This window comes from Numida meleagris, chromosome 3 (genome assembly GCF_002078875.1).
Source record: "Numida meleagris isolate 19003 breed g44 Domestic line chromosome 3, NumMel1.0, whole genome shotgun sequence".
NCBI lineage: Eukaryota > Metazoa > Chordata > Aves > Galliformes > Numididae > Numida > Numida meleagris.
This window is the reverse complement of record NC_034411.1, coordinates 33854395-33870139: the sequence shown is the minus strand read 5'-3', so window position 1 is coordinate 33870139 and position 15745 is coordinate 33854395. Positions and strand designations below refer to the sequence as shown.

General features: G+C 43.4%; 1 protein-coding gene across 4 annotated transcripts in view; it reads right to left on the bottom strand.

Moving 5' to 3' along the window:
* The window catches only part of AHCTF1 (AT-hook containing transcription factor 1), a 54161-nt gene extending 41900 nt beyond the window's left edge, over positions 1 to 12261 (bottom strand). Inside the window, exons 1-3 of one of the 4 annotated variants that reach the window (XM_021392115.1) lie at positions 12124 to 12261; positions 4190 to 4316; positions 2843 to 3096 (exon numbers count right to left, since the gene is read on the bottom strand). In XM_021392115.1, the coding sequence (XP_021247790.1) occupies positions 2843 to 3096; positions 4190 to 4310 (375 nt within the window). In that variant the 5' untranslated portion in view covers positions 4311 to 4316; positions 12124 to 12261. The other 3 variants (XM_021392114.1, XM_021392116.1, XM_021392117.1) reach the window with 3 other exon arrangements.

Genomic DNA, 15745 nt, shown 5'->3' with positions numbered 1-15745 from the left:
GCATTACTTTTACCATATACAACTGGCTCCAAAACCATCTTTTCAATTTTTGCACAGAGCCCTCCAAAAACATTTCCCAGTTTTAACACTTAATTTTCTGTGTAAAATCTCCTGAAACAGAACGTTTTTCCACTGTTGCGTGCACCAGCTTTTCATATCCTCCTAGACCATTGCCAACTCATTCTGGGAATGAACAGGGAAGTCTTCTGAGCTCGCTGAATCTGTATGCTACCCTTCTGCCTCATACAAACTGGGAAATTTTGTGAAAATACTGTTCAATGGTTCTGAAACATTCAAGCATTGCAAAACAATTTAATTAATGTTTTTAATTCAGATTTGCTTTTACTGAAATATAATTCAAAATAGTACCGCATTAACACTTTTAGTTTTCTGCTGTGTTTTGCCAACGGCAATTAGAGATATCCCCACAAAATAAAAAAAGCTAACTTTTTTTCTAGGTTTGCAAGATTTTTGAATCCTTTACTCTCCGAATGAGTAAACATCTACTCCCGCACTAAAAGGCAGTAATGCAGTCACTATAACTACCTTGTAGTAATACACCAATGGTATAGCAACTTTAACCAGAGGTACTATAAGTTAAGCTTTACAGTTGTCTACAGAGGATATTTTCACAGTCAAGACAATCCATAAATTAATGCATTCATTAAACTATTAAAGTAACAACACAAACTGCTGAAAATGATGCTAACAGATGTGCATTTCATTTTAAAAACGAATCTGCGAAAAATCAGAAACATTTTGGTAGATTAAAATATCAAGCTATAATATTATATACATGCTGGAAATAAATGCAGAATAATGAAACAAAACAAACAGCAACCCGCTGCAAACGTTATCTCCTTTTTGTTTACTTTTACTCCCTCTCACAACTTGGAATCTAGTGTTTCAATTAGCAACACCCATGCCCTGTCTATCAATCTAATTAATCTAATTGCAAAAAGACAGGAACTAAAATTAAAGCAACAGACCAAACATGCTTGTAATCACGAACATACAGGGCAGAACATCAAAAATTCAGATGAGCTTTGGCTTTACTCTAAAGTTCAAACCTTTATCACGAAACGGTCAACTTCTCCCCAGAAACTTCCTCGCATTTTCTCCTGTACAGTTTGTTACACAACAGAAAAACTCCCGAATACAACTGATAGTTGTAACAATATTCAATTTCAAATGACTTTCAGAAACACAGATTGGGTACGTTACAATGATCCTTCTTTACCTACATTCCTCCTTCCTGTTCACAGCTTATTCTGTTTAGATTTAAAATATAAAACTCAAAGCTATGTCATTCTTCATAATGATGATTTACCTACTGATTACATGCTAGTCAGCATACAGCTGACACACTACAGCATTCCAAATAAAGTATAAAAAAATAAAACCACCCATACTCAAGCAAGTTGAATCAAATCATGTTATGCAAAGCTGAGTATATACATAATCTAAATACAGATCTAAATCTATAATCCTTATATAAATAAGGATTTAGCTAATATGATAAAAATATAGTGAACCTTAACGGTCTATTAACTTAGACTGATTCTAGTTTCCATTAACAAAATGAGATTAGTACTTGAGATGTAGTACTCAAGTACTGTGTTCAGTTTTGGGTCCCTCACTACAAGAAAGACATTGAGGCCCTGGAGCGTGTCCAGAGAAGGGCAACAAAGCTGGTGGAGTCTGGAGCACAGGCCTCATGATGAGCAGCTGAGGGAGCTGGGATTGTTCAGTCTGGAGAAGAGGAGGCTCAGGGGAGACCTTATTGCTCTCTACAACTATTCAAAGGGAAGTCGTGGTGAGGTGGGGGTCGGCCATGGGAGAAAACTCCCATGTAACTAGCAATAGGACTAGAGGGAATGGCCTCAAGTTGCGCCAGGGGAGACTCAGGTTGGATATTCGGAAATAATTCTGAGAGAGCGGTCAGGTGCTGGAATGGGCTGCCCAGAGAGGGGCTGGAGTCATCAACCCTGAAGGTGTTCAAGAAACGTTTAAATATTGTACTGAGGGATATGGATTACTGGGAAATATTGGTGATAGGTGACAGATGGACTGGATGATCTTAGAGGTCTTCTCCAACCCCGGTGATTCTGTGATTCATTAAAAAATACCAAACTGATACTCAACTTGTGAGTGTTTTTTAAACAACCCACGTATGTCAAACATGATTTTTTTTTTTTGACTCAACAGGACCTAAACTCAGATGTTAATCATAAATGCAGAAATTATGATAAGGACTTCAGACTGAAAGTCAGTCTTTGAGAAATCTGTCAGTTAAGCCCATAAAGGCTTTTTTCCTATCCTAGATGAGCACAAAAAGATATTCAGATCTAAAGTAATTGTGTGCTAGTTTGAGATTCAGGTGACTATGTCAAAGTCATGCCACACAGCTATGGAAATCTGAGATACTTGAAAAACAGTATTTGCGACAGAAAATACTGTTTCTAACCACTAATTCTAATTCCTAACCACTTAGGAAATGATTACTATAGCCACTTCACAGCTTTTTTTTTTTCCTTTTTCACTCTCACCGGAGGGAAAAAAAAAAGTACTGCTTTTTTTTAAAAAAAAAAATTGAGAATTAGGTAACAATAAACAGATAGAACCCATTTTGCTATCAGCATGACGCAAAATACAAAGATACTGCTGTCCCGAACATATTATATCAAGACTCTCTTCACTGGATACTCTGCAGTGACAGCATGTTAATGTGATACAGAAAAAAACACCTCCTACAAAGAGACATTTCAAAACTTTTCCCAGAACAGGATTATGCAGCACATAGCAAGATAAAGCTTCGTTTCTCTGATTAACAAGTACATACCCTTCCTGGAAGAACAACTGCTTTAACCACTCTTGATATTCCAAGGTCATATAGACAGAGAACACTTCCTTCTGCTTCTTCCAATCCAACCAAGAGCCCAGTCCTCTTCTGCCAGGAAAACTCCTTCACCACACGAACAGTGGGAGGCTGCTCGTTTACTCCACTGAAACGATATGCAGAGAGCCTCTCTCCTGTCACAGAGTTCACCACCTCAAGCTGAGGACCGCATGCCAACCACGCCAGGCCATTTCTCCCTGTAAAGAAAAACAAGCTGACTTCAACAATTTTTCAAAAGATTGAAAACGACTTAAGACATCGCCCCTTTCCTTCAACAGAAGATTGACTTACCTAACTTTGGTCAATTATTTAAAATTACCTATCGAAATTCTCAAGCAATGCATCTTAAAATTAACAACCTTGTTACTTGGCATTTGCACTTCAGAATGATTTTGATCGAGATACAGATTACAATACATTGATCCACAGTCTTTACGCTGTATTTGGCTTGGTTTTTCTGAAAATCATCTGAATACATAAAGGCACTAAAAGTCTTCAAGCATATTTCAAATATATCAGATCTAAAACAATTCATCAATATATCCCTACTGTAAGGATTTGGAATTTGACAAGAAATGATCTTAAAATGACTATCAATAAATTACAACTTTTATACGTGGTGATTACTGAAAGAATTAAACATATTTTGCTTCATAGAACTACTACTTATAGTTAGGCAGTAGGATTTTACTTAGTCTTAAAAAAAGCCTCCTAGAAATTCAACTAGGCACTCAGCTCTACTTTCAAATCACCTAGAAAGTGAACTGCCTAATCTGCTTAGCCACTTCAGAAACTCTCACTGGATACTCATCCGCATCCTATTAAGCACTTTGGAAATATGGCTACAGCACTTAACAGTCTTATCCTCCTCCTCCTGTTTTTACTCAGTTTAGAAAAGAAGCATCCATATTTTTTTTGGCCTATAACATTGTAGAACTACTTCCACAGGTGGTATCATGACAGTCATACTGCTGGTGCAAATACACGCAGCTTTAGACAATACTATTAACTAAAGGAAAGATTTTCATGTAATTAAAAATTGAGGAGGGCTCACTGATTCACCATGTTTAAGTAACTGATTTTATTAGCACAACATTGGTTTAGCCTTCAATGCAAGTTGTATTTTTCAAGTTTACCTAATGATCAAATATCAGCATTTTTAATAGTCCTTTCTGCTCTAAGCCTCCCACATCTCAACAGCACCAATCTAACACAGCTGACGCTATAACCCAATGCCTCTAGACAATGATCACTTTACACAAAGACCAAATTCTAAAGGAAAATGCTCACCTCCAGAAAACTTTCCCCGCAGCACAGAATCAAGGGTTATCTCATCCTCCCCAAGAGCCTGAATAGTCACCTCAGGAAACTGCAGCAGACTGCTCGTTACCTGAGCTCTTAGGTCTTGCATTCTTCACTGTAAATAAAGAAAAAAAGCAAAAATAGACTAATGTCAGACATAACTATTTCTGAGACTCACAGAATTCTCATCTGTATGCGGCATACAATCTTAATTAAAAAAAGGCAGGACAGTTTTTGACCTTGCAACAGAGCAAATGGAGAGTCATTTGCTTTTCTACTGCCTATGAGAAGTTTCAATAAGAAGTGACACACAAGCATGTAAGGATAAGTAGGAAAACAGCAAGCTCAAGTTTACTCAGATACTGGATAGTAAGACAGAATTTTGAAAAAATCTTTTTTTGAGAATATTTTAAAAACTTCTGAAAAACAAATGTCCATTTGTCCTTTCCTTGATCTTACACTTCCTCATTGTCAATTCTAGTAATTTCATAACTAAGCCTTGTTAATTTTTTGCATATACATTTTGAACATTAAACGCTAAGTTCCTGACTATCTTAATTCTTAAATTTTCACATTGCTTTTACAGCTCATCAATTAGAAAAGTTTGCCATATACCTAGGAAGCACAGCACTTTGAAACACTGATTCTTTCTGTACTCGAGTTCTCAAATTCCTAATTTGATTTCCTTCCTTCTACTAACCTGTTCTTATCATACTTCTGCAGTATCTCACAACACTTCTAGTGCTACTATGCAGTCTCCAAACATGTACAGATGCTCTGCAGAGTTTATATTTCAGACTTTTTTTTTTAAACATGAAATCTTACAATGATGAAGAGATTTACAAGATGAAGTAGGTGGCTAAATAAGAGATATTCCACACACATGGAAATAAAAATAAAGTAAACATATCTTGCAAGTTCTGTAATTTATTGAAAAAGCTTCCAGAAGACAAAATAGATTTAATTATCTTGTTTAAATGACAGTTTTCTTCATGAAGTCTCAGAAGGAAGATGATACACCCAGTTCACTCTTCCTGCGTGTTACACACACTCACTAATTCAGGCATCAAACAGAATCCTTATCCTACACTACAAACCATTGGAGACAGCAATTTCAACCTGCACACAAAGCATACTGCATTAACTGCAACAAATACATTGTCCTGCAAACAAAGTTTTATTGCTCAGCATGCGCTAACAACTGTTTTCCCTACAGCTCAGGTCACAGCCAGTTTTGAAGACTAGACTCTGCTAACAACATGCACGTATTAAAGGGAACGTTACCTTATAAATAAATGACCTACATGAATTGTCCTTCTATGGATTAGTACTATCCTCTAAAATCTGGGTGTTGGAATCTACTGTATCTAAAGTCACGAGTGCAGCATTTGAGAATATGTTACCATACCTTCTAGCAGCATTCAGAGTCCTGCACAAAGAACAAGGCAACACCCTGAGAACAACCACTGCCTCTGGCAAAGCCAGTACCGCAGGTCACTGCTGCAGCCAGCCAGCCTGACCACCCTGCCAGCCTTCACAACTACCACAGACAGTTCCAAGTGGGACAACCTACTTGCAGTTGCTTGCTGGATTTGCTTCAGGCAAGTCATGGAATGCTTTGGGGAAGGGACATTAAAGATCACTCAGTTCTAACCCCATGCTGTGGGCAGACACCTTCTCCTAGACTAGGTTCCTCAAAGGCCCACCCAATGTGGCCGCTGTCACATCCCACCCGCTGGTCCTCTACAGCCATGAGCACCTCCAGGGATGGGGCATCCACAGCTCCTCTGGGCAACCTGTTCCAGTGCCTCACCATCCCAAGTAAAGGATTTCTTCCTTATATCTAATCCAAACCTACACTTTTTTTTTTTAGTTTTAAATCATTACCCCTTGTTCTGCCACCACACTTCCGAATGAAAAACTCTCTCTCCACCTTTTCTATTAGGCCCTCTTTAATAATTAAACATCATTTAGCAATGAAAACAGAATGAACATCTGCACTGCATACAGGTACTCCAAAGAGCTCCATATTTCCATCAACAGCCTGGCTTAGTTCAATTGTAGTGATTTAATGAACGCATTTTACAAGTAACACATAATCCGAAACACTAAAATAGAGACGTTGGGCTGGTGAATGGTATCTTCTAAAAGCCTTCAACGCCCAGCTGCTTTGATGGGTGCCTTTGCAATACTGTGTTGCTGAACAAGAAAGGAGGAATGACCAGAGACCACAATCAGGAGAAGAAATTTCAGCAGAGGAAGAACAAGACAGCCAGTTGATGCATCTGAAAGAGCAGAAAAAGGAAGCAGCCAAGCAGAAAAATCATATTCAAAACAAACGCACAATAAAGTAATAGGGATACACTGTATAATGAACAAAGTACCCAGCAGAGAACACACGGAAGGAGATGAACAGACTAGATGGAAGTAGGAGATAAAATTGATAAGAAAAGTAGACTGTACCTACCCAAAATGCTTCTCATGTAACAGGATATAATGGGATACAATGTGTTCTTATTAATCTGTGTGGTTTTTTTCCTGTCAATAATTGCTACCTGTTTTAGACAACAGGTAAGACAAGAAGACAAAGTGAAGGAAAAAGGATCTGAAACACACAATCTCTGTTCAGAGCCCTAAACCAGTATTCTGCATATGACAACTGCCTTACACTCTAATTTACTGTTTTCTTGAAAATAAGTTACGGGATCTAGGAGACGGCATTATTTTTTTTCCCTCCTGATTCTACCAGAAGTTAGTAATGGAAAAAATACTGAAAAAGAACACAGAACGCAACAAGTTCCTGTCAGCACATTTCTCCAGCCTGCTCAGGTCCCTCTGATGGAGGCACAACTCCTGAGCGTACCAGCCACTCCTCTGTCTGGAGCACTACCAAACTTGCTGAGGATACAGTCTGCCTCGTCATCCAGATCGCTACTAAAAGCACGGAATTTTTTAATGATTACTTCAAAAACCCTATGACAGCCTCCTTTAAAACATTCACCTGGTTGATTCTTTGAGGGAGAACACTGACTTCAACAGCACAGACGGAATTGAAAGAAGAGCATGGTTGTTCCGAATAAACCATAAATCATTTCCAAAAATAAGCACTAACATCTGAAAAACAAGCCTGTGTGCTAAGTATGTTGTGATAACTAACATGGAATTTTGCAGCAGTCACAAGGTAATTTTGAGGAAAAGTGCCAACGTGCATCTTCCAATAGAATGGGCGACAGCATTTAAGAACGATCCTCAATTGCATGCCCTCAGTGAGCCTTTGCCACTGCCTCCCTGAATGGGCCAAGATAGAAACCAAGTTCTAGGGTAATCCACTGGGCAGATCTGAGTTCCGGAACAAACACACCCAGCACCCCAAACTCTCTTTCAAAGCAGAATGGACTCCTCTGCAGTGGGAAGCTGGCAGCTTGATGTGGGGTAGTCCTGTCTACAGGACATGGGCACTTATCAGCTCAATGCCACCAATCAGAGACACAGCGTAGGCAACGCTCCGACACCTGGATCATTCCTGTAACTTCAAATTTAATCACGCTGCAGCTATTTTAAATGCATATAGAAGCATGAGAAAATGCTACATACAGCTCCAAGCATGCCCACGTTTCTTCTAGTAAGCCGACAGTAATTTGACATTTCTTTCCTAGACATCTGGCCCAGCCATGTACAACTAAAAAGATAAAGTCAACAAAAAATTAGGAACAATATGCAGAGTGATCTGGTCATTAGGATGCTTGATGAGCATTATTCTGCTGAGTTAAATCAATGACTATTAGGAAATCAGAACAGCTGAAAAATACTTGCTCACAAGAATCCTGTGACTAGGTTAGCCAGAGACAGGTTGAAGGCACAAGACATCTCCTTTAACGAAATACATTCAAGACTAACTGCATTTCTGGTCTCTTCAGAAACAATGACAAGCATTCCTCCTGTCTATTAGAAACCAAATTAGCGTAAAATGTCCTGCTCCGTGTTCAGGAGTTAAACTGGAATCCAACCTTTCAGCTGCTTCCCACACTCAAGCGGCCCGCGTACATGTCACCAAAATTACCATTCTGCATTCACTCTGGGTGCTTATGACTTAGAAACACCATGAGCTATTCCCAAGGCCAGAAGTCCCAGACTCATAACAGGATTTTAAGTTAAGAGAAGGTGAGAAATTACAAGTAGAACCACATACAGCCAAGTTAGAGTTCTGGGATATCAGTTCAGAATGACTGAAGTACATGAAGAATCAGTTTCAAATGCAAAGTGTTATCTGCTTTCTGAATAAAAAGCTCAAAACACGGTCAGTCACATGCAGCTGTGATTTCATAAATCACGGCAGGCTCACTGCCACAAGAGAGGCCTTGCTGCTGCCTCCCATCACTCCATCTGCACGGTGTTCAACTCCCCTGTATCCCTGCAGCTTACCTTGCATGACTGCAACATCTCCTGGCATGCTTTACAAGCCAACGTAACTCCCTGAGCAGACTGGAAACTAAGAATAGTAGATAGTTTTCTGCCAGGGTAGAGAGTTAACCTGGCCTGCAGAGGGAACCAGCAAGCACAAAACCTGGCACAAGAAAGGAGGCAGGACAATATAACAAGAATAAAGAGAGGGAATTAGCTTTCTCCATTTTATGGCAGCAAGCCATTATGCTGGCTCATACATGTGTGAAATGACACACACAGCTTGCAAGGAAAGTCTGAATAACCTTTACTGTTAAGAAAGGACACTAACCAAGACACAGTCAACTTGTGACTCCTTATTTCATGTAGAGACTCACTAGCTCATGAGGACTGCCTGCAGATGACAAGCATCATCTTTCATTAAGCCAGATGTGGAAGCTAAGGAGATTTCAGGAAGTGCTGCTCGGCAATCAGAGAACAGACAACATTGCACAACATCATTCTGGTCACATTTCCTATAGAAAAAGGATAAAGAGTGGGAAGAAGCTGAAGAGCAGAAGACAAAGGCTACAGAATCATAGAAAGGCTTAGGTTGGAAGGGACCCAAAGGATCATCAAGTTCCAACCCCCTGCCACAGGCAGGGCCACCAACCTTCACATCTGGCACTAGATCAGGTTGCCCAGGACCCCATCCAACCTAGTCTTGAACACCTCCAGGGATAGGGCACCCACAGCCTCTCTGGGCAGCCTGTGCCAGTGCCTCACCACTCTGTAAAGAACTTCACCCGACATCCAATCTAAACCTTCCACCCTTGAGCTTAAAACCATTCACCTTGCCCTATCACTGTCTACCCTTGTAAAAAGTTGATTCCTCTCCTTTTTATAATCCCCTTTAAAATACTGAAAGGCTGCAATGAGGTCTCCTCGCAGCTGTCTCTTCTCCAGGCTGAACAAGACCAGCTCCCTCAGCTGTGCTCTTTTGAGATAAACAGCAACCACAAGTGAGGATGACAATTTCAGAGTTTTCTGAATTAGCATTGACTGCTTCCATGACATTTTCTCCAGAAAAACAGGAAGCAACTCAGAAATACTGAAGGAGCAGAAGAAGGAAAAAGACACTTCCTGCACTTCAGTAGTCAGGTTCAGCAAATTCGCACTTCGCCATGTTGTACTCCCACAGAAAGAGGATTTAGTCAATGATTTAGCAAGTATCACTGAGATAGAGAACCTTCACCCTAATGTTTTAAGTAAAAACCCTACATTTAATTCAAAACCTAAATTTCAGTGTAAAAAGCCACCGGTATATACAGTCAAGATCAGAATTCTAGAAACAGAGTAACTTCACAGAATCATTAACACTGGAAAAGGCTGCTAGTCCAACCACCAATCTGTCCCCACCATCCCACTAACCGTGTCCTTCAGCGTCACATCCACACAGTTCTTGAACACCTCCAGGGTCAGTGACTGCACCACCAACAGCAGCCAGTGCCTCATCATTCCTTCTGAGAAGTCTTTCCTAATATCCATCCCAAATCTCCCCGGCACAACTTGAGACCATTCCCTCTCATCCCATCACTAGTTATGTGGAAAAAGAGGCCAACTCCTACTTTGCCACAACCTCCTTTTCAGGTCACTGCAGAGAGTGATAAGGTCTCCCCTGAGCCTCCCCTTCTCCAGACTGAACAATCCCAGTTCCCTCAGCTGATCCTCATTAGATTTGTGCTCTAGATCCATCCCTAAAGACTGCCTTATAGGGGCTGTGTAGATGTGCCTAAGCTCTGTGGAGCTTATGAGAATCTGAGAAGTACAGATCCCCGGGAGAAGGTGAGAAGAGAGTTTCAGCCCTCTGTCCCAACAACCCCCAACAGCTAAAATCCTGTATCTGATGCCAACCACAGATTTGAATTCCCTTCCAATGGAAAAGCATAGGAAACCACACCAGACCGAAGTGTGACACCAGAGCCAGTTCACCCAGCTACCTCCTATTCTCTAACATGGTAACACCTATCCAAGCGCTACAGTCCCTTGTCCGTGGCTGCTAAATCAGGAAAAGTTCCTAAAGTCAGCCCTCAAATTACACTTTTTCCCTTTCCCCTCTTTCTGAGGCAGGTGCAGGTGAGGACTGCCCCAGCACAGACCTGCCCAGCTCCCAGAGGGCAGCTGGCAAAGTGCTTCCTGGCATGGACTTCCCAGCACTGACAGAATGAGTGGCACAGAAGTCCACAGTGCTGGCAAACAGGCCTGGGTTTTTGAGGACTCTCTCCTATAGGTTTAACTGTTCACTCCACAAGTGGTGAAACAATACCACACCAGCAAATGCCTATCACCTTCATTCCTCTAGAACTGTACCTGTCAGCTTACCAGGCAGAAGACACAAAAGTAAGAGAAGCCTGATTAAGTTCATTTGGTTATGTTAGAAGCGCAATCCCCTGGCAAATCAGCGCAGCGAGGCAAACCGATGCAGCGAGCATGAGGAGCTGTCCCTGGCAGGGCAGGGCACAGCCGTGCCCCAATGCTTAGCAGCTGCCAGCCAAGGATGGTGCAAGCACCTGCACAAATGCTATTCACCATGACATTTCACCACACACCTTGGATAGGACTCAGTACTCCCTAAATCTCACATTATATGACTAAACACAATCAGAAAGGAGTTATTAGACCCCAAAGACTGGCACCGTGTTCCTCTACGCTGGCAGAAGCTTCAGCCTTTAGTCATCGCTTATGAAGAAATGCAGTACTACAGTCGAAGTCAGCAACTCAGCAGCGTGATGCGTGCTCCACGCACCAACGCAGAGCCGCAAAGCGCTCAGCACCACGCCCGGGAAAGTTGGTGCTGCAAAGAGCAAGGGGACGGCGCGGGGCAGGGAGGGGCCGACCCCAGGGGGCTCGCTTCGCCGCCGGCTCTGCTCTCCCCATTATCCCCCACAGAGAGCCAATAGCCAACCTCCTCCTGGGAAATCGCCCCCGGAGAGGGACAGGGAGGGTGGGAAAAGAGAGGGGAAAAAAAAAAAAAAAAATGCGAGGAAAGGGGAAAGGAGGGCCGGCCTCTTCCGAGGCACGCCGAAGGCGGGAGGAGCGGGGCGGCCCGCACGGGCACAGGGGAGCCCCTGCCGCCCCCTCAGCCCTCGGCCTCACGCCTCCACCCCCACGCGCAGCCCAGGCCGCACCGCCCTCCTCCCACCGCGGCCGGGCCACGTGCGGCGCGGCCCGGGGGTCACTTACATAAGGTCCGGGCCCGGCCCGCCCCGCCGCGGCCTAGCGCCCGGAAAGCGTCCGGTACCTGCCGCCGGGGGGCGGGCAACCCCACCTCCGCCTCCACCCCGCGCCGCCGCCCGCCCCCTGCCCGTCCGCGGCCCGTTTTCCCCGTACGTGCCAGTGAAGGCGGCGGCATCTCCCGCAGCGGTTACAGCGGCCTCCACCTGCCCTGGCCGGCCCTCCCGCGCCGCGCTCCGTGCCTGCGCAGCCGCGCGCGCACCCCGCTCGCCTCAGCTCCGCGCCCCTCCCCCGCGCGCGGCACCCACCTCGCTCGCTCACCCGCCGCGCCGGGGGCGGGGCGGGGGGTGAAAATCCCGCGATAACTACTGCAGCTGTCGCGGGAATTTTCAAATTCGCGGGACTCCGGCCTGGGCAGCGGCCGTCTGCGCACTACGTGTCCCGGCGTACCGCGCCACCTCCACTTCCGCTCCCTGCGCCTGCTTCCTTCCGCCGCGGGGCACGCCGGGAAGCGTAGTTCCCGGCCTCCATTTTGCCTCGGGCGATTGCGGCTACCCCAACTTCTTTGCAGCATGCAGGACGCGCAACCCCAGCCACAGCAACACGGCCAGCTGAGCACTCCCTGGGCGCACGACAGCTCACCCTGAGCGATAAGAGGGAGCCCGTCGTGGCGGCCAGACCCGCCTGTGTGTGCTCTTCTGACCTCCCGACCGCTGCGGGCATCTTCCTGCTGCCCACAGTGGGTGGGCCTCGGGAGCCGTTGTCCTCCGGCTCCGCAAGGTGAGCATGGAGAGTGAACTCTGTGCTAAGAGCTTTGGCCTCTGGCTGTGGACGTGTGCCAGCACAGCTGTATCAGCGACAGCTGCAGTGTTAGCAGCGTCACTGGAAACTCTGGTGTAGGTGCAACTGAATTGCAGCGAAACTCGAGCTGGTACCGAGATGTGAGGTGTCTGCTACCCTGGCAGTTCTATCTTAAAGCCCACACTAGAGCAATCTGAATGGGGTTTATGCCAGGAGCCATTGCCATTAACACACAAAGTGCTCATGAGAAGAGGACTTTACATTTTGTAAATAAACAGGTTTCCAGGCAATGCTCAGTTTCTAGTTTATTCCGTTTGTTGATTTTACTTGATTGCAGAGGTCTACATGGCAAGGAAGCAGAAATGAAATAATTCTAGTGATTGGAGTATTTAAAAATGGATTAATTCTAGACGTTAGATATATTTTTTAGACTAAATAAATACCCAAATGGTAGCACAAATGAACCTTCCTTTACAGATAGAAACCATGACTATCACATGCATTCACCACTGATGTGAGGGCAGCTGGAGGTGCTTAATTGTACAAAGCTCTTCTTTACAACCTTGATGCTGGTTGTTTGTGTTGGCTCGCCAAACTGATTTATGACCTTCTAATCTACTTCACACCACAAGCTACATGTCACCATCACGTTGGCAAGATTTCCCATTTTGGGTTTCCCCTCTTGGAGGTAGAACATCAGCCACATGAGGAGAGAAGTATCTGTACTTACAAGATACTAGTTCATGATCTTAGATGTTTTGGATGTTGTTTCAATTAGGATGAGAAGGTGATAATAGATCAAGGCATCTCTTGAGCAGCACTTTCTGTTCAAAGAATGAACAAACTCCCACTTTCCTATAGTGAGCAAGATTTAGATGACAGAAGATGTGTTCAAACCCCTTTCCACTTGTCAGTTGCTTCCACAACCCCCACTTTTTTTCTTAAGGTAGCCAAGAACAGCATGTTTTGCTCTCTTTTTCATATGTGTTTAAATGTCTTTCAACCTGCAGAAAGACAGTTTTTAATCAATCTGCACGTGCCTGTTCACTATATGGTACTACTTTTATACCAGCTACCAATAGGGCTCAATTTTTCCATACTTAATAAAAATAAATCCATTAGCCCTCCCAGCTTCAACAGAGTTTAACGCAGTCACTAATGTACTTAAATGACAGCTACCTAATTTCTTTTATTCAAATCTTTTGTTGCTGTCAGAATTCAAGTGAAGCTTGCTGAACTCACAGGAGTGCCTGTAGTATATTTCTTCATCTGTCAATTTAAACGAATGGTCTAAGTCTTCTGTTTTCAACTTTAAAAACAAAAAGCTGGAATTCTGATCTTTGGCATTTTAACAGATTTTTCACTTTTGTGCTATTTTTGCTCCCACCCACAAAGAGATTTGCTACACAGCACCTTTGAGATCATTTCCATTACATTTTACAAATTGTCCAGAAAATACCAGAGCTATTAAGTGTCACTCTAGCAGTTTGATACCGATCTTTTTGCTTGTACTCCTACTTGCCTGTCCTAAAATACCCTAAAAACAATAAAAGTGAAAATCAGAATACAAGTCAGTTCTTGCATTCCAGACCTGTTCAGTATATACACAATGGATTTTGAAGCAAAGCAGGTAAACTTTCAGAAGAATGTTTAAACAGAAGAATACATGCTTGGAAAAGTTATCTGACAAAAACAACCAGGTAACCAATGCTACCTGAGATTCCAGTATACTCTTCTGAAAGAGTATACTTTCAGAATAGCTCCTTGTGAGGACTAATCTGTTCCCCATCACAGCAAGGACTCCTTGGGAGATTCAGAGTTTCTTCAAGGACACACATTTATTTGATATAAAATTTAGCAGAAAAAAAAAACCTCTGTATGAAACACTTCCACTGAACACTCTCAAAGACGTCTTCGGAACCACTCCAGGCATATGATTAGCGTAAGGCTCATAGACACCCACCTCTTCCTTCACCTCCTCTTTTCCAGGAGAGGAAGCACTTGCTGATTTCCAAAACTGTTCTGGTAACTGCCTCTTCACCCTCCATCTGTCTGGGCTTTAAAGGGGTAGGATATTTAGCTGCAGATTTCCTCTTACTTTTAGTGAGAAAACATACATTAAAAAACCAAGATGGTCAACATAAATTAAGGTTACACTGTTAGTCACAGAAAGGATGGGAAGTAAGTATTAAGGGAAAAGGGCAAGTCTAATGCTATCCGTTGGAGTGTAGGTATTGTATCATGGTCAAAACACTTTTATTTTAAAGTAGGCATCATCAGATATTAATAAACAAATCTGCAGTGCTACCAGGAAGTAGCGGAATCATGAAAGGAGTGCCAGATACATTCAATTTCTCCCAGCTTCCCGCACGATGAACAGCATAGGTTATCTCTAAATTACAGCTGCTTCCCTTAAGGTTAAGACTCCCGTTCCTTATATTGTCATGCAAATGCCAATCGTGCTTTTGTGGTTGCTGTTGCTATTTTTAATATGTTGATTTGCAACAGGTAAGAGCATGGGCCGTGGATGAGGACCTCACCATACCAGCAAAGAAGTAGCATAGAATCCAAAGAAGAATTGAGAGGGACCCACAAGGATCATCAAGTCCAAATCCTGGCTCTACACAGGATCATCCATAGGACAGTGTGGCTCCTAACACAGTGTGTGAGCTGGCGTGTGGCCGGATGGGAAGCGCCATGAACCAGCGGGACAGTGTTTGCCCAGCAGGACTGTCCAGGGAAGTGTCCTTCACAGAAGTGTGATCATGTGCCAGACAAATATGCATTTCTTGAGATCAGGAAAGGCACTTTTGTACTCATATTAAGCATGTTTTAAAACGGTAACATGGCTTTCTGTCAAAAGTTTTTGCAGAGAACAAACACTGCAAGGCTTATACATGGCCTGAATAAGGACACAGGGAGAGGTTTGGAGTGAAAATGCCCCAGCTATAGGATACTTGGCTGTTGGCCTGGAACACCATGAAGTGATCTGTTGTAGCCAAGCTTGGACTGAGACTGGTAGTGAGGCTCACATGGAGACCAGCATTGGAGAGGCCATGTTGAAAGAAGGCCTCAAGGTCCAGCAGCAGCAAAGTTAGCTGAGCATGGGGCCGGGGCTGGGCAAGAGGG